The following is a 24,830-nucleotide window of genomic DNA, read 5'->3' on the forward strand; positions in this document are numbered from 1 at the left end:
ACTAAGTACCGGGAGAAGCTCTTAAGCTTAGCCCATGATCATCCCAGTGGCCATGCTGGGGTGAACAGAACCAAGGACCGGTTGGGGAAGTCCTTCCACTGGGAGGGGATGGGCAAGGACGTTGCCAAGTATGTCCGGTCTTGTGAGGTATGCCAAAGAGTGGGAAAGCCTCAAGACCAGGTCAAGGCCCCTCTCCAGCCACTCCCCATAATTGAGGTCCCATTTCAGCGAGTAGCTGTGGATATTCTGGGCCCTTTCCCAAAAAAGACGCCCAGAGGAAAGCAGTACGTACTGACTTTAGTGGACTTTGCTACCCGATGGCCAGAAGCAGTCGCTCTAGGCAACACCAAGGCTAACACTGTGTGCCTGGCCCTAACAGACATCTTTGCCAGGGTAGGTTGGCCCTCTGACATCCTTACAGATTCAGGGTCTAATTTCCTGGCAGGGACCATGGAAAAACTGTGGGAAACTCATGGGGTGAATCACTTGGTTGCCACCCCGTACCACCATCAAACCAATGGCCTGGTGGAAAGGTTCAATGGAACTTTGGGGGCCATGATACGAAAATTCATCAACGAATTCTCCAATAATTGGGACCTAGTGTTGCAGCAGTTGCTGTTTGCCTACAGGGCTGTACCACATCCCAGTTTAGGGTTTTCACCATTTGAACTTGTGTATGGTCACGAGGTTAAGGGGCCATTACAGTTGGTGAAGCAGCAATGGGAGGGGTTTACGCCTTCTCCAGGAACTAACATTCTGGACTTTGTAAGCAACCTACAAAGCACCCTCCGACACTCTTTAGCCCTTGCTAGAGAGAACCTAAAGGATGCTCAAGAAGAGCAAAAGGCCTGGTATGACAGACATGCCAGAGATCGGTCCTTCAAGGTAGGAGACCAGGTTATGGTCTTGAAGGCGCAACAGGCCCATAAGATGGAAGCATCATGGGAAGGGCCATTCACGGTCCAAGAGCGCCTGGGAGCTGTAAACTACCTCATAGCATTTCCCAATTCCTCACTAAAGCCTAAAGTGTACCATGTTAATTCTCTCAAGCCTTTCTATTCCAGAGATTTACAGGTTTGTCAGTTTACAGTCCAGGGAGATGATGCTGAGTGGCCTGACGGTGTCTACTACGACGGGAAAAAAGACGGTGGCGTGGAAGAGGTGAACCTTTCAACCACCCTGGAACGTCTGCAGCGGCAACAAATCAAGGAGCTGTGCACTAGCTTCGCCCCATTGTTCTCAGCCACCCCAGGACGGACTGAACGGGCATACCACTCCATTGATACAGGTAATGCTCACCCAATCAGAACCCCACCTTACCGAGTGTCTCCTCATGCCCAAGCTGCTATAGAACGGGAGATCCAGAACATGCTACAAATGGGTATAATCCGCTCATCTACCAGTGCATGGGCATCTCCAGTGGTTCTGGTACCCAAACCCGATGGGGAAATACGCTTTTGCGTGGACTACCGTAAGCTAAATGCTGTAACTCGTCCGGACAACTATCCAATGCCACGTACCGATGAGCTATTGGAAAAGTTGGGACGTGCCCAGTTCATCTCTACAATAGACTTAACCAAGGGGTACTGGCAAGTACCGCTAGATGAACCTGCCAAGGAGAGGTCAGCATTCGTCACCCATGCGGGGGTGTATGAATTCAATGTCCTTCCTTTCGGCCTTCGAAATGCACCCGCCACCTTCCAGAGGCTGGTAGATGGTCTACTAGCTGGACTGGGAGAATTTGCAGTTGCCTACCTCGATGATGTGGCCATTTTTTCTGACTCCTGGCCCGAACACCTACTACACCTGGAAAAGGTCTTTGAGCGCATCAGGCAGGCAGGACTAACTGTTAAGGCCAAAAAGTGTCAAATAGGCCAAAACAGAGTGACTTACCTGGGGCACCAGGTGGGTCGAGGAACCATAAACCCCCTACAGGCCAAGGTGGATGCTATCCAAAAGTGGCCTGTCCCACGGTCCAAGAAGCAGGTCCAATCCTTCTTAGGCTTGGCCGGATACTACAGGCGATTTGTACCACACTACAGCCAAATCGCTGCCCCATTGACCGACCTGACCAAAAAGACCCAGCCAAATGCAGTTAAGTGGACTAATGAGTGTCAAAAGGCCTTTACCCAACTTAAGGCGATGCTCATGTCTGACCCTGTGCTCAGGGCCCCGGACTTTGACAAGCCATTCCTAGTAACCACAGATGCATCTGAGCGTGGTATAGGAGCGGTGCTCATGCAGGAAGCAACAGATCACAACTTCCATCCTGTCGTGTTTCTCAGCAAGAAACTGTCTGAGAGGGAAAGTCACTGGTCAGTCAGTGAAAAGGAATGCTATGCCATTGTGTATGCCCTGGAAAAGCTACGCCCATATGTTTGGGGACGGCGGTTCCAACTACAAACTGACCATGCTGCACTAAAGTGGCTTCATACTGCCAAGGGGAACAACAAGAAACTTCTTCGTTGGAGTTTAGCTCTCCAAGATTTTGATTTTGAAATTCAACACATCACAGGAGCTTCTAATAAAGTTGCTGATGCACTCTCCCGTGAAAGTTTCCCAGAATTCAGTAGTTAAAAAGTGTTCTTAAAATGTAGAAGTCTGTTAGTTATATACTTAGGAGTATATGTAAAGGTGTATGTGTTGTATTAATCTGTTTATTTTCAAGTTCTAGAAGGAAATCGCCGCCAGTGAGCTTCCCCACTGTCTGCAATTTGGGGGGCGTGTCATAAACAGATAGCTAAGGGTTAATGTCTCTTTCACCTGAAGCACCTGACCAGAGGACCAATCAGGAAACCGGATTTTTTCAACTTTGGGTGGAGGGAATTGAGTGTCTAAGGTCTTTGTTTTCTGGCTGCTTGCCTTCTCTGAGCTTTGGAGAAGTAGTTCTGTTTTCTAATCTTCTGTTTCTAAGTGTAAGGACCAAGAGATCAGATAGTAAGTTATATGGTTTCTTTTCTTTGGTATTTGCATGAATATAAGTGCTGGAGTGCTTTGATTTGTATTCTTTTTGAATAAGGCTGTTTATTCAATATTCTTTTAAGAAATTGCCCTGTATTGTGTCATCTTAATACAGAGAGACTATTTGTATTTTTTCTTTCTTTTTTATATAAAGCTTTTTTTTAAGACCTGTTGGAGTTTTTCTTTACTGCAGGGAAATTGAGTCTGTACTCACCAGGGAATTGGTGGGAGGAAGAAATCAGGGGAGATCTGTGTGTTGGATTGCTAGCCTGATGTTGCATTCCCTCTGGGGGAATAGGAAAGTACTTTTTGTTTCCAGGATTGGGAACAGAGAGGGAGATTCACTCTGTGTAGTTTCACAGAGCTTGTGTCTGTGTATCTCTCCAGGAGCACCTGGAGGGGGGAAGGGAAAAAGGATTATTTCCCTTGGTTGTGAGACTCAAGGGATTTGGGTCTTGGGGTCCCCAGGGAAGGTTTTTCAGAGGGACCAGAGTGCCCCAAAACACTCTAATTTTTTGGGTGGTGGCAGCAGGTACCAGGTCCAAGCTGGTAACTAAGCTTGGAGGTTTTCATGCTAACCCCCATATTTTGGACGCTAAGGTCCAAATCTGGGACTAAGGTTATTATAAAGCTGTCCTAAGGATTAGTTTCCGCATGGAGGCTGCCACCCTCCCAGCTGAAGCTCAGTCTAAGGCAGTGGTTTCCAGACTTATTCTGCTGCTTGTGCAGGGAAAGCCTCTGGTGGGCCGGGCCAGTTTGTGTACCTGCCGCGTCTGCAGGTTCGCCTGATCGCAGCTCCCAGTGGCTGTGATTTGCCGCTCCAGGCCAGTGGGGGCTGCATGAAGTGGTGTGAGCAGAGGGATGTGGTAGCCGCACTTCCTGCTGCCTCCACTGGCCTGGAGCGGCAAACGGCCGCCACTGGGAGCCACGATCGGCCGAACCTGCGGACATGGCAGGCACACAAACCAACCCGGTCTGCCAGGGGCTTTCCCTGCACAAGCAGCAGAACAAGTTTGGGAACCTCTGCTCTAAGGATAGGTCTACAGTGCTTCTAGGAGCAAGCCTCCCAGGTTGGGTTGATGGACTTGTGGTAGTGGGGCTTGGGCAAATGTGCTAAAAATACCTGTGTAGACATTGCAGCTGGGGCTGAAGCTCTCAAGCCTGAGGGGTTGGGGTAGAGGTGGGCTTGAGAGCCCAAGCTTCAGCCCAAGTTGCAAGGTCATAGCAACATCTACACACATTTATTTACAAGAACCTCCACAAATATTGTCAAATTGGGTGCATTCCTAGATGGCACTATGATGTTATCTGTTCAGAGTCAAATTCTGCCTGGCCCTTACTCAGTTAAGGGAGGGTGCAAAAAGCCTTCCTACACCTTGCACCATCCACGCAAAGGCAATGAGCAGAGAGGACATGGGGCCATTTTTCTGGACCTGCTGCTCACTATGGGGTCAGTAGATCTGGCTGGCTGCATAAGATAGAGGGAAAAGAGGTAAGTTGAATCCCCAAAAATGGTACATAGGCAGGTACGCATCTTTTAAGCACCAAGATGCTCTGGGAGGAACTACCTCCCCAAGGCAAAATGCTTCTTGATGAGCCCCCTAGGATGGTGCAGCCCAAAGTGCCCAATTCTGAATCAGCAACCACTGATTATAAACCCCTGCATCTGTGTGGAATCCCATGGGTATACAAGACTGATTCCTAGTTCTGGGTTTCTGTATTTGTATTTTCTTCATTGACAAATGAAATTGATAAATTTTAACTACAGAAAGATTTTGCATATGAAACCACATTTCTTTCCATGTTAACATGCTGTGCTGTCACGCCAACACAGACTTTTCACGTTAATACTCTGTGCAGTCACACCAACACAAACTTTTCAGGGTCAGAGCAGAAAGTCAGAGACACCCAGTGGCCAAAAAAAAAAAAAAAAAAAAAATTGTGCATGTAAGAAGCAACTGAAAAGAAGTAGTAAACATTCAGGACATACTAAAAGCATAAAGGAAAGAACGAATAGTCAACATCCTTCGGGCTCAATGCAAAACTGATAAGCTTGCACATCATCTTCCTATCCCTGGAGGGAAAGTACACAGTTTTGTTTACAAAAGAGTGCTGTGGGCTCATCTTTGTCACAACCCTTTCAGTGGGGATAAGCTGATGGCTCTAGGTTGTTTATTGTGTGTATGGACATCCAGCTTGTAGGGTTTTCATCTGTCTAGTTATGTATACGGCTTCTATCACTACAGGATCTGAGTAGTTCCCAAGATTTAAAAAGAAAATCTCTTTCTACCAACAAAGGTGCATACACTTACGTGCATGTGTGTGTGAAGAATTCATGGAGAGAAAGGAATATTGAAGAAATGTGTTTTGCATTTAATTCTGGAAGTTGTGACCTCTGTCTTCATCTCATCTCTAGGCAGAAGCAAGTTCTATAGCCTAGGTTCTGCCCACTTGAATGAACCACACTCGTGAACCTTTCCTCTGCTGGTTGACAGTTTCATAGTTCCAGTGGAACATAACCTTGCACAACAATTATGGTAATGGAAAGAAAGGAGCTCTCAGGGAGCTAGGGCTAATCTCTTGGAGATCTTTGCACCATTATTCTAAAGTCAGTCCTTGAACTGGACTTAATTAAATGGGAAAGCAGTGCAGAGAGTAGAGTACCAGGGTAATATGCTTACAGCAGGCTGTGCTGTTAAGCAAATAAATTGCTGTGTTTTGTACTAGCTGTAGGTTTTTTCAGTGTCTATGGGTTTGCTTCTAGATATGATGAGTTGCAATAATCAAAACGTGGTCACAAATCGGATGGAGCGTAATCTTCTGGCCACTCACAGATGGATGTGGGTTTTTTTTGCTGCCACAACTATTTGGGCCTACAGTAGCACAGAGAAACATAAAAGAACCCCAAGGGAACGGATCAATCTAACAATTGCTGTGCAGATGCTTTCAATAGTTTGGGGTGTTACCATAGGTGTACGCAGCACATTTCATTAGGGTGTGCACCAAGGAATTTTTTTTTAAAAGAGGAACATTTATTGAATACTCAATCATAAAGGACATTATTTTTATTCATCAAACAAACTAAAGAAATTAAAACTTAACTAAACTTCATTTTTGTTAAATTAACAACTAAACTTTACTTAAAAAATGAGACACAGTTCTTAACTGAGGAGTCGGAGGTATTTGCGCTACTATCAGCACATTCATTATAGTTCAGTTTATTGCTCCTTTTCTTATCTTAACAATGAACCGATCCATATTTTAAAATTAAAAGGGAGTATCATACGATTGAATTAAAAACGTAAATCCATGGTCTTGCAATTTCAGTAGAGTACATGCGAGAAAGATTACAAATATTGTAGACACTGCACTAGGCACGCCTGACGCGCTCGCCTATATAGGTCAAATAATTTTCTAGAATAGTAGTCGGAGGGGGAGGACCAATGGTAATGCGGCGCTGCAGTAGTGGGGATGCATGCTGCAGGGCTTCCCAGAGGATTCAGGGAGCCTAGGGTCTTCGGCGGCGAGTCCCAGGGCAGAAGGACCCCCCGCCGCCGAATTGCCACTGAAGACCCGCCCTGGGACCCACCGCCAAAGTGCTGGACCCACCGTGGGTCTTCAGGGCACTTCGGCGGTGGGTCCCGGGGCGGAAGGACCCCCCGTCGCGGGTCTTCTGGGCATTTCCGCGGTGGGTCCTGGAGTGGAAGGACCCCCCGCCGCCGAATTGCCGATGACGACCCGAAGTGGAAGCAGCTCCAGGGGCCCGGGCTCCATGAGAGTTTTCCAGGCCCCCCGGAGCGAGTGAAGGACCCTGCTCCAGGGGCCATGAAAAACTCTCATGGGGGCCCCTGTGGGGCCTGGGGTCTGGGGCAAATTTCCCCTCTTGCCCCTCCCTCTGGGCGGCCCTGGCACGCTGCGAGTGAATGTGGGCTTTCTATACATTTCTACAACATCTATATTATGCAATTCAGCGCTTATTGCATAATACAACAATCCATACTTTAAAACTAAAAGAGTGCATCATGCGATTAAATTAAAATGCAAAGCCCCTTTTTATTTTTTACTTTTGAGACATTGAGGCAGGAGTGGGCAAACTTTTTGGGCCAAGGGCCACATTGGGATGGGGAAATTGTATGCAGGGCCGGGGCAGGGGTTTGGGGTGTGGGAGGGAGTGCGGGGTGTGGGAGGGGGTGTGGTGTGGAGGAACGGGCTCAGGGCAAGGGATTGGGGCAGAGGAGGGGTGCGGAGTGTAGGCATGGGGCTCAGGGAGGAGGTTGAAGTGAGACACGCAGGCAGCGGGCTTAGGGCAGGGAGTTGGGGTGCAGGAGGAGTGCAAGGTGCAGGCAGGGGGCTCAGGGCAGGGAGTTGGGGTGCAGGAGGAGTGCAGGGGAGGGGGGTTGGGGTGAGAGGTGCAGGCAGAGGTCTTAATGGCAAGGAGTTGGGGTGCAGGAGGAGTGCGGCAGGGGGCTCAGGACAGGGAGTTGGGGTCCAGGAGGGGTCTAGGGTACAGGAAGGGGGCTCAGGGCAGGGGGTTGGGGTGCAGGAGCGGTGCGAGGTACAAGCAGAGGGCTCAGGCAGGGAGTTGGGGGGTAGGGTGCTGGAGGGGTTCAGGCTCCGGGCCGGCGCCGCTTACCTAAATAGCTCGGGGTGGCAGCAGAGTGCTCCCTGGCTGCCTGCCCTGGCCCCACAATGTGCCGCTCACCACATCCCTGCACAGCTCCTGGCGGGGGAAGGCATAGGGCTCGGCGCATTGCCCTTGCCACGCCTCATAGTACCTCCCCCAAAGCTCCCATTGGCCACGGTTCCCCGTTCCCAGCCAATGGGAGCTGCGGGGGCGGTGCCTGGAGCAATGCACAGAACCTCTGTGCCCCGTTGGGGATCCAGGGATGTGGTGCCGGGTACTTCTGCAGCACCATGAGGGGGGCAAGTCCCACGGGCCAGGTCCAAAGCCCTGAGGGGCCGGATCTGGGCCATAGTTTTCCCACCCTTTCATTAGGGTGTGCCTGGACATGCTCATGCCTATGGAGAGGAAGCTTGTTCTTCTAAGTACTTTCCTCTTCTTCTAACATCACCTTAATGTTTCCTTGGATCAATTTTAGTCAATTGCTTTAATCAAGGTGCTGACTTCAGCTAAGAAAGCAGGGAGACTGTTCTCTCTGTCTATAATGTAGATAGATATGGCCGTTGTCTGCTGGCACTAAAACCTGTGTCGTCTCCCCAGATCTCCCAATGCCTTCATATAAATGTTGACCAGGATGGAAGAGAGAACTGAGGCTATTGATATTCCACAGTTGTGGGTACTGGATGTGGAGAAACAGTTGCTCACAATGACCATCCAGGTTAAATTTGAGACATATCAGAATGCTAAATCAGGAAGCTGAGGTTACTTAAAAAGTTATTCAATTGTACTAGTGCTTTGGTACACGGACCATGTCTCCCTGTGTGTTTGTATAGCACCTTGCACAATGGGGCCTTATTCTGATTGAGCCTTTTGGCTCACCTTACAAATCATGAATACCAACAGTCTATGCAGATGGACCACCTGTAGCTTTCAGCACCACATTTTCAGGCTCCCGGAGGTTGAGAGGAATGCAGTGACGAATTAAGGCATTAACCCACTGCGGTCCTGATATCTACTTCTCCTTCCTAATTAATCTCTTTCACAAGAGCTCTTTAAGGGTATGTCTACATCTACAATTTTGCAGCGCTGGTTGTTACAGCTGTATTAGTACAGCTGTATAGGGCCAGCGCTGCAAAGTGGCCACACTTACAGCAACCAGCGCTGCAAGTGGTGTTAGATGTGGCCACGCTGCAGCGCTGTTGCACACCGCGGGGAAGGAGACCTGCTTGGAGGGGGGGTCGGGGAACGCCACAGCAAACCGCGGGGAAGGAGACCTGCTTGGAGGTGGGGTCGGAGAACGCCAGAGCAAACTGCGGGAAAGGAGACCTGCTTGGAGGGGGGGTCGGGGAATGCCAGAGCACACCGCGGGAATACCTGCTTATTCCACGGAGGTCAACAAAAACGCTAGTGAGTGTCTACACCTGATGACCAGCGCTGGTGATCCACGCTGGATCCTCTACACCCGAGGCACGACCGGGTGTACGGCCAGCGCTGCAAACAGGGAGTTGCAGCGCTGGTAATGCCCTGCAGGTGTGTACACATCCTAAGTTGCAGCGCTGTAACCCCCTCACCAGCGCTGCAACTTTGTAGTATAGACAAGGCCTCTCTCACAGGTCTCTTTCAAATTACAAATCCTGGTGTCCTACTGACCTGAAGTCATCCCACTTTCAATGCCACAGGGTAATGGGAGATGTCTCCTACATACAAAACTGTTTATCAAAACTGTTTCCTATATGTAGGGGGACTGTTATCCCTTAACTAACGTTCAGTGGGGGTGTTTTGGTTGCTAGCTCTCAGCACTAAAAGGGGAGGGATCGATGGCAAATCAGGACCCCGAGACTGACAGTCCCCAGGAACAATGGCGAGAGGCCAATGCTCCAGGTCAGCCTGATTGACAGGGCGGGCAGGCTAATCAAAGAGACAGAAGGCCAGGGTGGGTCCCGTTCTCCGTGTGAGCTGAAGTTGCCTGGGTCAGACAGAGTGGGGCCAAGCTAAGGCGAGAGTAGGGGCCCAAGCTAAGCTGCTGGGAGCAGAGCTGCAACCCAAAAAGCCAGAGCACAGCCCAGAGAGAGCAGACCTGCCCTGGGAGGAGAGCTGCAGCAACCAGAGCCAGAGGGGCCAGACAAGCAGCCCAGGAAGCAGGTGAAAGCTGAGAGAGAGACACAGAAGCAGCCTGCAGAGCAGACCTGCCCTGGGAGCAGAGCTGTAGCAACTGGAGCCAGGGAGGCCAGAGAAGCAGCCCAGGGAGCTGAAGGCAGAGCAGCAGCAGCAGCTGTGCTGAGGCAGTGTGGAGCTGGGGCTGGAGCAGTCCGGAGCTGGGTGCAGTGAGCAGCTGGGGAGATCGAGGGGGACCCTGGGCAGTGGGCCCAGCACAGGGAGACGTCTCAGCCAAGAGGCTCTGCAGGCCAGACTTGGAGGGGGATCATAACCTTGACAGAGCAGGGGTGACACAGGGGAGAAGGGTCCTACCACCCAGAGCCTGAGAGAGTGTGGCCACCACCAGAGCAACTATCTGACCTGCAGCGTCCCTGCAGCACAGCCAGGGCCTGAGAAGGAGGCCTGGGACCTACAAGGAACAGACTGTGAGGTGCCCTGATGTCCAGAGACACTGTTTGTGATGGTCCCTGCCACAGAGTGGGGTGATGTGTTTTCCTTTCATCTTTCCCATTTTTCCTTATTCTTTTTTAAAATTAATTGTTAATTAAATAACTTGTATTTGCTTTAAATTGTATGATGTGATCAGTGGGTCAGGGAGGTGCGCAGTGCAAAGAGAGTACCCCGGAGTGGGGACACCCTAGCCCCTGTCCTGGGTGACCACAGCAGAGTTGGGGGTTGAGCCCCCCAGGAATCCTGGGCCCAGCCTTGTTTGGGTTACGAGGACTCTGCCAGACAGGAGAGTGGAAGGGGAGTCCTCAAGGGCAGGGAGGCCTCTGGGTAAAGGAAGTGGGAGCGAGGACTCAGATCCTTTCGCTAGCCTACTTCACCGGGGTAGTGCATGTCATAAACAGATAGCTAAGGGTTAATGTCTCTTTCACCTGAAGCACCTGACCAGAGGACCAATCAGGAAACCGGATTTTTTCAACTTTGGGTGGAGGGAATTGAGTGTCTAAGTCTTTTGTGAGCCTGCCTGCTTTCTCTGAGCTTTGGAGAAGTAGTTCTACTTTCTAATCTTCTGTTTCTAAGTGTAAGGACAAAGAGATCAGATAGTAAGTTCTATGGTTTCTTTTCTTTGGTATTTGCATGAATATAAGTGCTGGAGTGCTTTGATTTGTATTCTTTTTGAATAAGGCTGTTTATTCAATATTCTTTTAAGCAATTGACCCTGTATTGTATCATCTTAATACAGAGAGATTATTTGTATGTATTTTTCCTTTCTTTTTTATATAAAGCTTTCTTTTAAGACCGGTTGGAGTTTTTCTTTACTTCAGGGAAATTGAGTCTGTACTCACCAGGGAATTGGTGGGAGGAAGAAATAGGGGAGATCTGTGTGTTGGATTTGTTAGCCTGATTTTGCATTCCCTCTAGGTGAAGAGGAAAGTACTTTTTGTTTCCAGGACTGGAAGCAGAGAGGGGGAGTCACTCTGTGTAGTTTCACAGAGCTTGTGTCTGTGTATCTCTCCAGGAGCATCTGGAGGGGGGAAGGGAAAAAGGATTATTTCCCTTTGTTGTGAGACTCACGGGATTTGGGTCTTGGGGTCCCCAGGGAAGGTTTTTCAGGGGGACCAGAGTGCCCCAAAACACTCTAATTTTTTGGGTGGTGGCAGCAGGTACCAGGTCCAAGCAGGTAACTAAGCTTGGAGGTTTTCATGCTAACCCCCATATTTTGGACGCTAAGGTCCAAATCTGGGACTAAGGTTATAACAGAAGCCAGGAAAGTTCCCCACAATAGCGGGACCATTCCCCCGCTTACATATAGAAACAACTTATGTTCTCTAAATTTACACTCAAAGCCAATGAATCCTGAAAGTAGCATGATTAACCTGAAGTTAATAAATAGGGTTGACCTGATTATAGTATTGAAAAAAATTCTTAGTCATCAGCATGTCAGATAGCAAAATTATCAAAGTATCATCAACAAAACACGTAATACTGGTAGTAAATATTCCTGATGAAAAACAATGTTGATATCCATGTTACGCATTTGCAGCATCACAACCTGATTCTTCCAGACCCTGTATGGCGTCACATAGCACTGTCGTGTACATCCAATTTTTCTAGAAAATCTGTTGCTTCTCAGAACATTTTGGGAACAGAATAATTTTGGCAGATGTATATATTTGCTCAATGGTACTGAGCAGTTTGAATGCAAATCTCATTGTTGCCCTCACGTTCCCACACTGGCAAGTGTCTGGACCCTCATCAATGACAGGAAAATAAAAAACACTTCTCATCTAGTTAGGCAAGAACACGTAGCCAGGCAACTAAAATTTCAAGATCTAATATTCAATATCTAACTGGGCCTATTATCAGGATCTGAAAAAAATATAACAATCAAGGTGTAGGTCTTTAAAAGGCAATGCTCCCTTTTTGGTTTAAGTGATCAAGAATTGCATTTTAAAGTAGATTTGTGTTAACTGATTTCTAGTTCACTGTTACTTTTCCCTCATAAAAGGATATGCACCTTGTGAGTCTATGCCGAGCAGCAGAGAAACAAAATTCAACTGTTTGTCAATTTGTTCAGAATTCAATCACAAAGATATGCAAACAAATTGCTGTACTAGATATTTTCCACAATACATTCTTATTAAGGTCGAAAGTTACAGGCCCAGATTCCACCATAAATAGAGCTCATTACACAAAATGTACAGTTAGAGAGCTGACATTAAAAGAAAGCACACATGAAATTAAAGATTACTACTTGTTTGACCTCTTGAAATCTCTGAAGTGATTTGACACTGAAATTTCCACAGAAACATTTAACCAGTCAGTGGAGCATGACATTTTCTTTATTTTTATTCAATGATCACTGATGAGACAATTTTTAAAATAGTTTTTAACCCATTACATTAGAAAGAAGTTACAGTTAAGAGATACTGACATATCAGAAGAAACAGCAAATATCTCAATAGTGCATTTTTCTTTAAGCCTGTATTATACTTAAGGGAGTAAAAGTATTTCTTCTGGAAAAGGAAATATAATAGGGACTGTATTTAATCCTTGCAAAAGGACAGATCTTTCATGAAAGCACAAGGCAAATGTACAAAGATCAGCTTTCAGTATCCCAATAATTTTCTTCTGGTGCAGTCTGTTTGATCGGGGCTAAAGAGAGCAATGATTTACAAGAATAGCCTATTATTTAATGATTTTAGAAGCCAAGAGATTTAAATGATCCAGTAAAATCCACTGTTATACTATGGCAAACATTATTGAATCAAAAAGTTACTTTAATACAACATTGGATTCTATGCACAACACGGTTTCCTGAACACTCATTGAATCTCCCAGTCTGATTTAAAGCCCTAGCAACAGCATTAGCTGCTGCCATGGTATTGTATTACAAAATTCCAAGAGGTCTGACAGTTTCTCCAACAGATCAGTACGCTCTTGATAAGGCACCACTAAAACGATTGTTTTAAAAGTAGGAATTTGTACTTAAACACAAGGGATGGGTGGGCATTATTTTTTTTTTCTTTGAATGAATGAAATTGCTTTCTTTTAAATCTTCCCCTATGGTACATTCTTACATTAAACACACGTCCTTTTATGGAGTTGTTGAAACATGCCATAGTTCTGACTGTAGTTGAAAGTAACCTTTGAAGAATTACACTAAGTTTCCATTTCTAATAGCTCCTTGTGTTTATTGGGAAAGGGAAAAAGAGATGGAACAAAGCTTCGTTCTTAATCAGTAAACCAGATCTTACCTTTTATTTTCTGCACATCTTCCATTGCTCTTTTCTAACGTGAACTACGAACTGTTTCTTAGATTGGTTTAAAAGTTTGTCTATTAGAATCATCAGTTCATTCACTCCAAGTCAACAACTTCCTCTGTAAGTAGCTTCTGGTGAACAATCTGACTGCAGGTGAATGCTGGGAAGTGGACCAAAGGTCATCCCCATGGTGTTAGGAATCAGATTTCAGAAACAACTGCCAAGCTGACCAAATAGGGAGAGTAACACATGTTAACTGTTAAAGACAGCAGGCCACACGTCTTTTCAGCCAAATGGTTTGCACATGTGTGACTTAGCAGGCTATTATCAAGTGAAAAAAATGTGTACATGATACTTTGCGGCCAATACACTGCTCATTTTACTGCCCTGAATTGACTGCAGAAAAGGGTAGTGGAAAGTTTGTTCATCCAAAACTCAGAATAGTAGAGCACTCGTCAGTATTCTCTTTATACTTACAAATTAAATCAAATTCTTAAAACTGTAGCAGAGCTCTTGTGAAAAGAGCTGGCTGCTATTCACAGTGCATCCAAGTACACAAAGTGGGATACTGCCACTTGCTTGAAATGCTAATCTAATACCCTAACAGCTAACGTTCCATCTACACTATAAAACTGGCCAGAAAGAATTTACTAGGCGGATTCTTGAAAAAGATTTCTGGTAACATAGTTGTGTTGATCATGTAGATGGGAAATCACTATGGCTGTTGATTAACCATAGTTAATTCACACTATGAATTAATTGCGATTAAAAATATTAATCATGATTAAACACATCGTTAAACAATAGAATATCTACTGAAATTTATTAAATATTTTGGCTGTTCTACATTTTTAAATATATTGATTTCAATTACAGCACAGAATATGAAGTGTACAGTGCTCACTTTATATTACTTGTACTACAAATATTTGCACTGTAAAAATGATAAACAAAAGAAATAGTATTTTTCAATTCACCTCATACAAGTACCATAGTGCAATCTCTATCATGAAAGCACAATTTACAGCTGTAGATTTTTTTTGTTACATAACTGCACTCAAAGACAAAACAATGTAAAACTTTAGGGCCTACAAGTCCACTCAGTCTGACTTTTTGTTCAGCCAATCGCTCAGACAAACAAGTTTGTTTACATTTGCAGGAGATAATGCTACCTGCTTCTTGTTTACAATGTCACCTGAAAGTCAGAACAGGTGTTCACCTAGCACTGTTGTAGCCAGCATTGCAAGATATTTAAGTGCCAGATGTGCTAAAGATTCATGCTTCAACTACCATTCCAGAGGACATGCATCCACGCTGATGATGGGGGTTCTGCTTGATAACGATCCAGAGCAGAGTGGACCGACACATGTTCATTTTCATCATCTGAGTCAGATGCCACCAGCAGAAGGTTGATTTTCTTTTTTGGTGGTTTGGGTCCTGTAGTTTCTGCATTTAAGACTTCTGAAAGCATGCTCCACATCCCATCCTGATCAGCTTTTGGAAGGCACTTCAGATTCTTAAATCTTGAGTTGAGTGCTGTAGTTATCTTTAGAAATCTTGCATTGGTACCTTCTTTGTGTTTTGTCAAATGTGCAGCGAAAGTATTCTTAAAATGAATAACATGCTGAATCATCACCCAAGACTACTATAACATGAAATATGTGGCAGAATGCGGGTAAAAGTGTTCTTAAAAAGACATGTTGGGACATCCAAGACTGTTATCACACGAAATATATGGCAGAATGCAGGTAAAACACAGAACAGGAGACATACAATTCTCCCCCAAGGAGTTCAATCACAAATTTAATGAACTCATTTTTTTTTTTAACGAGTGTCATCAGCATGGAAGCATGTTCTCTGCAATGGTGGCCAAAGCATGAAGGGGCATATGAATGTTTAGCATATCTAGCTCATAAATACCTTGCAATGTTGCTACAAAAGTGCCATGCGCAGATCTGTTCTCACTTTCATGATAGAGATTGCACTATGGTACTTGTATGAGGTAAGTTGAAAAATACTATTTTATTTTTACAGTGCAAATATTTATAATAAATAAATATAAAGTGAGCACGGTACACTTTGTATTCTGTGTTGTTACTGAAATCAATATATTTGAAAATGTGGAAAATATCCAAAAATATTTATATAAATAGTATTCTGTTATTGTTTAACAGCATGATTAATCGTGATTAATTTTTTTAATCACTTGACAGCCCTAGAAATCACTTGGTGAAAACGGTGGTAGAGAATTGTTTGAGCAGAGCTCCTTGCAAGGTCAGATCCATCATTTGCATTTTTGTCCCATATTTGTTGGCAAGGTCATTTTACTTTACTGCAATCTCCTCTGTCAGGTAAATGGTATTTTTAGTATTGAGTTCTTTGGTGTTGTCAGTGCCTCAGAAGAGATTTTATTGTGCTGTATGATTTTGCAATAACCAATGGAGCAGTGGCAGGTATAGCCTCCCGTGTCGATGGGTGAACTCCTCCTCCTGCAGCAGCATCCTTCGCTGCAGCACTATAACCTTAATCTTAGCCCAGCATAGAGGGGAAGGCCCAAGAACTCACCCAGCAGCAGCAGCTCCTGTCCCATCGGAGAGGGTTCGGCTCCCTACTCAGGGTACTGCAACCCTGCGATCAGGCAAAACCAGAGCAGCACTGCAACTCCATGAGCCAGTTTGCAACACCCAGAGTAGGGAACCAGGCCCACCTCACATGTGGGGTGAGTGCAGGGTGGGCTCATTCTCCAACACACACACCTAGGCCTCCTCTCTGCACCAGTCCGAGGGTAGGGTTGCGGGGTGGGGGGCAGAGAGTGCTGCTGCAAGTGGTCAGTGCCTCCAGGTCACAACTTTTGGAGCAAGGAGAAGCACATTGGGAAACTTTTAGTGCACCTCAGCAGGGTCCACACGGCCAGTAAATACCCACTAGAACACAAACCCCCAATGGTGTGCACTAACGCACCGTGAAGATAAGCCTCTAGTGAACACAGAAGTTGCTGCTTGACAGAGCTCTAACATGAGAAGTTCTCTACCAACACTGAAAAGGCAACGGCAGCTTTCTGGGGACAGGGATCTTTTTGTTCTGTCTGTGGCCCAAGTACAATGGCCTTGGTCCTTGACTAGGGCTCATAGGCACTATGGTAATGCAAATACAATAATAAAAATAAATAAATAAATAATAATAACAACATCAACTCAAGCTTCATATCAATGTGTCTTAAAAGGAACCTTGTGGGGACAACTTCTGTGGGTAAAGTAATTCAGCTTTTACAGTCTTTCAGTCTTTAGCCTCCCTGCTGAGGGTGACAATTATCATGGAGGTTTTTCCCTACCATTTTATAATTGACACTAACAGGACAAAGTTTAAGCAACTGTGATAACAAGAAAGCAAAAGCAATTTTAAAAATCTGCTCAGAGACTTTTATTTTATAACCCTACAGTAGCATGTTATTTTCATCCTTTTGAGTAATACGTTAGAAATCTCAAACTGCGCATGTAAAAAATAATTTAGCCACTGTCTTAATCTCACTATCATGCACCATATTTCTTTTTCCTTTCAGAAAAAGCAATGGCAGTCTGAACCCAAAGGTTGCACTCCTTGCATTGTTGGTTTCTATGACCTTTCTGTGCTACTGAATAGTCTGAACTGTTTATCCCCAGAACAGGTGCAGCACAGGCAGTGGCAACGTGAGCTTCTTCACAGCAACCCACCAGTGTGCTTCAGCCCTGAGCTGCATGAACGTATATAGCAGATGCTTAAGTGCACTTTGGGACAAATGCGTTACAGTTACAGAACTGCTTTCACATTTCTGGTAAATGCTTTTGTTTTTCACCTGCCCATGTGATCTACATCACTTGGTTGTTGTGCAGCTGTCTGTCGCCCATTGGAAATTCTGGAAAATGCTGGGCTTCTTGGACCTTGTGTTATGTATGACAACAGAAAACAGCAAGTCTGACTTCATATAGGGTTGCCAGGCGTCTGATTTTCACCCAGAAACTGCTAATCTGGCTCTTTTGGCTAAAGCAGGCTCCCTGCCTGCCCTGGCTCCGTGCCACTCCTGGAAGTGGTCAGCATGTCCCTGTGTCCCCTAGGCTCAGGTGCGATCAGGAAAGTTCCGCATGCTGCCCCCGCCCTGAGCACCGCTTCCGCAGCTCCAATTGTCCAGGAACTGCGGCCAATGAGCATTGCGGGCATGGTGCCTGCAGCCTTGGGGAGCGCGCAGAGCTACCTGGCCCCACCATGTAGGGACCGGACATGTTGGCTGCTTCCAGGAACAGTGCGGAGCCAAGGCAGGCAGGGAGCCTGCCTTGGTCCCACTGCGCTGCTGACCAGGAGTCACCTGAGGTAAGTGCCACCGGGCAGAAGCCCGCATCCAGTGATGAGCTGCCAAAATCTTAACAACGGCTTCCCTATAAAAGGTTCTGATTTAAGGAATGTGACACAGTTTGTATTTTTTGTATCTTTCTCCATAAGAACTGGCAATGCATTGAGTCATTGGGAGTCATACTTAACAATAAAAAATATGTCCGTATTTTCCCAGGAGGGAAATTTTTAAAATTTTAAAAATTCCTCCTGGATGGTGACTTAAGAATCAAAAAGCCTGACGTGTCTGGGAAAATACAGATGTATGTTAACCCTACCTAAAGTTCTTTTTTAAAAAGATGGGCCTGAACTAGAAATGAGTTCTGTTTCACATGCGTGGGTCCACGCCACTCCCTAGGGGTGTGCTGGGGTGACCAGATGTCCTGATTTTACAGGGACAGTTCCGATTTCTGGGTCTTTTTGTTAGACAGGCTCTTATTACTCCCAACCCCCATCCCGATTTTTCACATTTACTGTCTGATCACCCTAGGGTGTGCACATGTGTGGGTCCCAGCTGCTCTCTGCCCCCCCTCATTGAAGCAGGTGTGCAAGGTTACTGCCCTGGGAACTGCAGGGCACCAGTGGACGTGGGGCCAGCTGCAGACAGGGGTGTGGGGCAGGGCTAGCTGGAGGCAGGGGATGCAGGACTGGCTGCAGGCAAGGCAGGGGGTGCAGAGCTGGCTGGAGACAGAGGGGTTTGGGGCTAGCTGGAGTTGGGCAGAGGGGTTGGCTGGAGACAGGGCAGGGGGTGTGGCAAGGGGTGTGGCAGGGGCTGGCTGCGGGCAGGGTGTGTGGGGTGAAGTGTGGACAGGGCAGGGGTGTGGCAGAGGCTGGCTGCGGACAGTGGGTGCAGGGCTGGCTGGAGAAAGGGGCTGGCTGCGGGCAGGATGGCGGGTACTCATGGGGAGAGTGGCTCAGAGCAGCCTAAGCAGCAGGACGCGGTCCAGGCCCAGCAGAGCAGCCAGGGACCCACTAGGCAGCAGGGCCTAGGGGAGCAGCAGCAGCAACAGGGCCCATGCCCAGGGCTAGGCGGTGGCCCACATGGCTCCCACAGCACCCCCGGCGGCTGGAGAAGGAATTACATCACTTCCCGGCTGGAGTCCATCAAAGCCGCAGCGCCCCTCGCAGGGAAGCGGGTTAACAACCGGTTCTAAAACTGCTTCAAAATTTAACAACCGGTTCGTGCAAACTGGTGCGTTCTGGCTCCAGCTCACCACTGCCCACACTCCAAACTCCCTGCCCTAGGTCGGAACCCCCCTTCCGCACCCTAACTCCTTCCCAGACCTCGCACCGCAACCCCCTGCTCCAGGTTGGAACCCCCTTCCATACCCAAACTCTCTCCCGGAGCCTGCATCCCAACCCCCTCCTGCACCCCAACCCTCTGCCCCACTCAAAACCCCTCGGCCCCAGCCCAGAGCCCTCTCCTACACCCCAAACCCACCCCAGAGCCTGCACCCCAGCCACAGCTCTCACTCCCTCCCTCACTCCAACTCCCTGCCCCAGTCTGGTGAAAGTGAGTGAGGTTGGGGGACAGCGAGCAATGGAGGGACAGGTATGGAATGAGCAGGGGCGAGGCCTCAGAGAAGGGGTGGAACAAGGCAAGAGTGTTTGGTTTTGTGCAATTAGAAAGCTGGCAACCCTAATGACAGTGGCTGTGTTTTTAAATGCCTAATGGGAAGCACAGTTACTGGGCTCTCCTGGAGCACCATAAGTCATTGTGCCTTCTGCAGCTTTCCCCTTTGGAAAGGGTGACTCTGCAGTTGCAGCTACGTGTAGTGTACTGAAAACTGTGTTAAAATCCCAAGCTATCACTTTAAGTGTGAAGGGTTTCCTGGTCCTGACTGCGTAACACTGACAGATCCCAGTGGTCAGTGGCTGGGATCTCTGGAGCTTAACATATGAGCATCTACAGGGGTCAGCAACCTTTCAGAACTAGTGTGCCGAGTCTTCATTTATTCACAATTTAAGGTTGTGTGTGCCATTAATACATTTTAACGTTTTTAGAAGGTCTCTTTCTATAAGTCTATAATATATAACTAAACTATTGTTGTATGTAAAGTAAATAAGGTTTTCAAAATGTGTAAGAAGCTTCATTTAAAATTAAATTAAAATGCAGAGCCCCCCGGACTGGTGGCCAGGACCCGGGCAGTGTGAGTGCCACTGAAAATCAGCTCGCGCGCTGCCTTCGGCACGCATGCCATAGGGTGCCTACCCCTGGTCTACAGCATGAGCTACAAGACGTGTCTCTCTTAGCAAGGCTGTAGAAGACTCATCAATCTCTAGTGCCACACCAAACAGGCATGGGTTACACTTGCAGGCTAGGGGACTCTATAGGGAAGGATGCCATCTGTACCTACAACAGTCAGGGTATGTCTACACAGCAATTAAAAACCCTGTGGCTGGCCTGTGCCAGCTGACTTGAGCTCGCAGGGCTTGTGCCAAGCCTCACAAGCCCAAGCCAGCTGGCATGGGCCAGCCACAGGTTTTTAATTGCAGTGTAGACATACCCTCTGTCTACAGCCAGACAAAAGGTCTGGTGGGATGAGGTGTGCCTGTGTTTTATCGAGAGGCCTGCTCTCTCGCTCTCTCCCTCTCCGTCCCTCCCTCCTTCCTTCCTTGTGGATTGTTGTTCTGAATTTTAAGAAATAAAGTGGTGTTACGCTGCAACCTTCCAGCAAGAGTATTTTATGTTTTTATTTTTCTCTGTGTGCATGTTGTGAACATAACACTAATAAGGGCTGGGTCTTAATTGCACAATCTGGGCCAAAATTTTTGTTGTCACTAACTCTCCTTGAATTTAACAACACAATTTCCCCTTAATTTGAACTGTTGCTTTTCAAAGGAAACGTGACTTTAAAATCCCTGTATTTCTAACTCAGTGGAAGCCAAATATGCTATGCCACCAACATGAATAATTTTCTGAAAGTAACTTTTTCCCTGTTTCTAGGATGACCAGAGGATGGGGAGTGGGAATGGGGTTGTTAAAATCACACAGCAGCTGAGAACTCATGCACTGCGAGAACCCACTCGAATCTCAAAAATGCTAAGTTCAGTTCTAAATCTAGAACTTTCTGTTTTACTTTCTGTTTATTACCATCACTTGTGTGATTTTTGAATGTAGATTTGTATACTCTCTTGAGCAGGACTGTCTTTTACTCCTTTTCTCTGAAGCTCCTAGCTCAGTCTTGGGTGCTCAGAATTAATAAACAGACCTTCTAACTTTTAAGTCAGTGCTAAATTTAGTGTATAGTCTCCCATCTCTGATTCCATGGTTGTACATTTTGTTCATGACACAGCTCAGTGCTGGACTTTTGGGATGTTGCTACTTGATAAATATATCAACACTACATGTGAATTGGTATGGGCTCCATCAACAAAATTAATTTCTCCATCTTAATTAATAAAAAAGCAGAAGGAAAGCTGGCATGCAATAACATACTAGCATTGAACATTTCTCTAATAGCATAGAATGTTACTGAACAACTAAACACATGTTCAAAAGAAACCAGATTTTTATTTATTTTTTTTGACAACCTGCTGAAAACAAATACATGGCTCTTACTAAATTTGCAGTCAGCGTCAAGAAAAGAAAAGCCAAAAGGTCATGCATGTCAAACAAACAGCCACAACTTATGTTAAAATGCTGAAACACAAACCATGCAAATCATTTTCATTGTCTAATACCTGCTTTGTTCCTTCGTTGGGTGGTATTAGGATGACTTTATTTGTGCCAGCAACTTCTGACTAGAAACAAATATAGTTAAACATTTATTAACTGAAACGTTAGTTTTGATCACTGGATAAGCAAAACATGTGAGTTCAATCCTTGAGGGGGTCATTTGGGGATTGGTCCTGCTTTGAGCAGAGGGTTGGACTAGATGATCTCCTGAGGTCCCTTCCAACCCTAATAACCTATGATAACCTACGATAACATAACAAATCTTTTCAATGGATGCTTTGCAGATTTCAGTGATTCCTCCCATTCTAATTACCTGTAATTTTCTCTATCTAATAGTGCATTTTCTGTTAATGGAGACCCAGAAAATAACTTGGGCTTGTATCCTTTTGTTTTTGTTTTTAAGTCACAATGTTTCGAGTTGTTTAGGCCAGATCTGGCATCTGTCCTGCCTGCTCAGTACCACTCCAGCTGCACATGGCAGGTGGAAAGCTCACTTGGCCAGTCAGTAGGTGATATCCCAAGGACAGAGATGTACGGCAATAAAGCTAAAAGCTTTCGGGGCTTGGGCTGCAGGGCTATAAAATTGCAGTATAGGGCTAGAGCCAGACTCTGGGACCTGCCCTGCTTGCAGGGTCTCAGAGCCTAGGCTCCAGCCCAAGCCTGAACATCTACACTGAAGTTTTATAGCCCTTCAGCCTGAGCCCTGTGAGCCCAAGTCAGCTGACCCAGACCAGGTGCCAGTCTTTTACTGCAGTGTAGACATATAGAGTCAGCGTAACCAACTCTGTGCGATCTCATTCCCAGCCCCAGCGTAAGGGAGAAATGCGGCATGGTCAGAGAGCTGTTGTGTTCCGGTGATCTCTAGCTCCTGGAGCAAGGGCCAATCACAACTTTTACTCACATGTAATTAATGGGCCAAATTGCATCTGCAACTCACTATTAGCAGCCCTTGGAGTTAGAGCCAATGTAACTAGCCATATATTTAGCAAAGGGAAAGATTACAGGTACTTTTCACTGCTGTGATTTAAAAAATAAAATGTTTGAAGGATAAACACATCTGTAAATTTATCAGACAAATAATTCAAGATCACCTTCCACCAAAATTAAATACTAGAGGACTCTTGTGCTGAGCAAGGTATAAATGCCTGGATCAACACATGTAAACTAGACAGTTATCTTGAAAGAAGAGGAAACTAATATAAGATTTTACTGTTTAAGGCCCAGATTCAGCCCTCAGTAGCATTCATTAAACTCCTTGGACTTACATGGGTATAACTGAGCAGAATTTAACACACTGGGAAAACGGCAGTTCTCTGAAAAGACTTGCTTTAAGATAGGCAGAAAGGACAAGGGGGAAGGAAAGTTTTATCACACCCACCTGATTTTCTGTGCGGCTGTTTTCATTCCCCATTGTGATGCAAGAGATCCAGTATCACACAATAATTAGGTTAAGCCAGATAACTAAAAGAAATGAAAAACTGTAAACCTTCATTGTATAACCAAGTGATTTGAAACTTCGCTTCCTCAACCTTCTTTCTCCTAAAATTAAGGCTCATAAGAATCTTCATCTCAAACACATCATGAGAAAATAGCTTTCTAAGGGTTCCTTCTGTGATGCTCCTCCCTGATCTCTTCTTCAACATTGTTTTTGCTGAAGCTGGCAGGCTCTCCTCTAAATACAATTTTGTTGCTATGTTTCTCAGTTACCACAAGCACTGTGTATATCATCTGAGTGGCAAGGGATTTTCTTTGCCAAAGTTAGTTCTGATGGACAGCTCATTTGAAACTTTTTGGTTTTAACTGTATTCAAATCATTTTTAAAAATTCTTATAATACCCTGAATTCATATGGAGTCTGGAATTCTAAATATCAACTGACTACATTAGAAGTACTATTTTTCCACTGAGCTTTAGATAAAAACATTTGGTCTTCACATCCTTAACACTAAGTCTCATCCTGCTGTCCTCACTTAGACAAAACTGCACTTACAGGCAGCGGGCCTGACTCTGATTTCATACCAGTTTCACACAAACAGGACCTTCATTTCCACCCATTTTGTACCAGTATAACTTCACTGATTTTAATGGAATTACTCCTGACTTCCAGAATTGAAGACCAATGGATTATTTCCCTGAGTAAAAAGTGCAGAACTGGGTCTTTCTTCATCCAATCTACACGAGGAGATTAAAAAAATAAAATAAAAGGATGGAATTGTTCTCTGCTTAGGGGTTACTACCAGCTCATGTTCCTAATTTATCAGCTCACTCTTATGATTGACTCATGACACTCAGACTATGTGCAGACTATGTTCAGACTTCGTTTCCAGTAGTTTAAAACGCAGGTGTTAATATTCCCTAAGGAACCCTCACCACAATATTACAAATACTCTCATTACTTTTGTCTTATGATGAAATTCCAGATTGTTGGCCTAAATCTGCTCGCATGCTCCGCAATAAAGGAAGAGTAGCTAACTAAAGTGAATGGCAGTATGTGGGTGTAAGAAAAGAATTGGGATCTAGTAGTCCATAAAATGCCATAAGCTTCTAGGGTATTTTATTACCATGATAGAATATTAACTTTTTTAAAGTGGAGGGGGATTTTAAGTTATTTGGTGCTGTGCTTATGTACAGTGCCTGAACGCACTCCATGAGCACAGGATTAAGCCCTTACGGTATGTCTACACAGCAAAGAAAAGCCTGCAGCTGGCCTCTACAGGCTCAGACTTGATTTCTGGGCTCAAGCTGGAGTCCGAGCTCTAAAACCCTGTGAGGTGCGATGGTCCCAGAGCTTAGGCTACAGCCTGAGTCCTGAAGGCTACACAGCAATGAAACAGCCCCACCAGCTGAGCCCCATGAGCCCAAGTCAGCCAGCCAGGGGTTTTTCTCTGCTGTGCAGACATATCTTTAAAGAGTAATAGGAGTCCTAGCTTTTTCCTGTTGAAGTTACTGTCAAAACTCCCATTGGTTTCAAAGGGAGCAGGATCTGGCTCAAAGATATTACCAAATTTCAGGATGGGTTTACCCAAGAGATAAAGTGGTTCATCATAGAGTAATGAATGCTCTCGACTCCCATTAAAATTAACGAGAGTTGAGGATGTTCACTCTCATAATTTTGCCATCTGAACAGGGCCGTCCATAGGATTTATGGGGCCCTATGCAGTATTATTAAACTAGTGCCCCTATGCCCAACTTGGGGCACAGCCACCACCCCCGCCCATGGACCTCCCCCCATTGCTGACACACAGAGCTTTGTACACAGCAGACACAGTGGCAGCTTGGGCTCATAGCCTAGGGAGAGAGACAAGGCAGCAAAGGATACTGAGCTGCCTGGCCTGCCTCAC

General features: G+C 45.8%; 1 protein-coding gene across 12 annotated transcripts in view; it reads right to left on the reverse strand.

Annotated features, from left to right (window-relative positions):
* Positions 1-24,830, reverse strand: part of TACC2 (transforming acidic coiled-coil containing protein 2) — a 235,694-nt gene that overhangs the window by 188,073 nt on the left and 22,791 nt on the right. For all 12 annotated transcript variants that reach the window (XM_050958914.1, XM_050958913.1, XM_050958906.1 and 9 more), the window contains exons 2-3: positions 22,869-22,951; positions 21,496-21,555 (exon numbers count right to left, since the gene is read on the reverse strand). In XM_050958914.1, coding sequence (XP_050814871.1) covers positions 21,496-21,555; positions 22,869-22,901 — 93 coding nt within the window. In that variant the 5' untranslated portion in view covers positions 22,902-22,951. The remainder of the gene's footprint in view (positions 1-21,495; positions 21,556-22,868; positions 22,952-24,830) is intronic.

The sequence above is a fragment of the Gopherus flavomarginatus genome, chromosome 6 (assembly GCF_025201925.1).
Source record: "Gopherus flavomarginatus isolate rGopFla2 chromosome 6, rGopFla2.mat.asm, whole genome shotgun sequence".
Lineage (NCBI taxonomy): Eukaryota > Metazoa > Chordata > Testudines > Testudinidae > Gopherus > Gopherus flavomarginatus.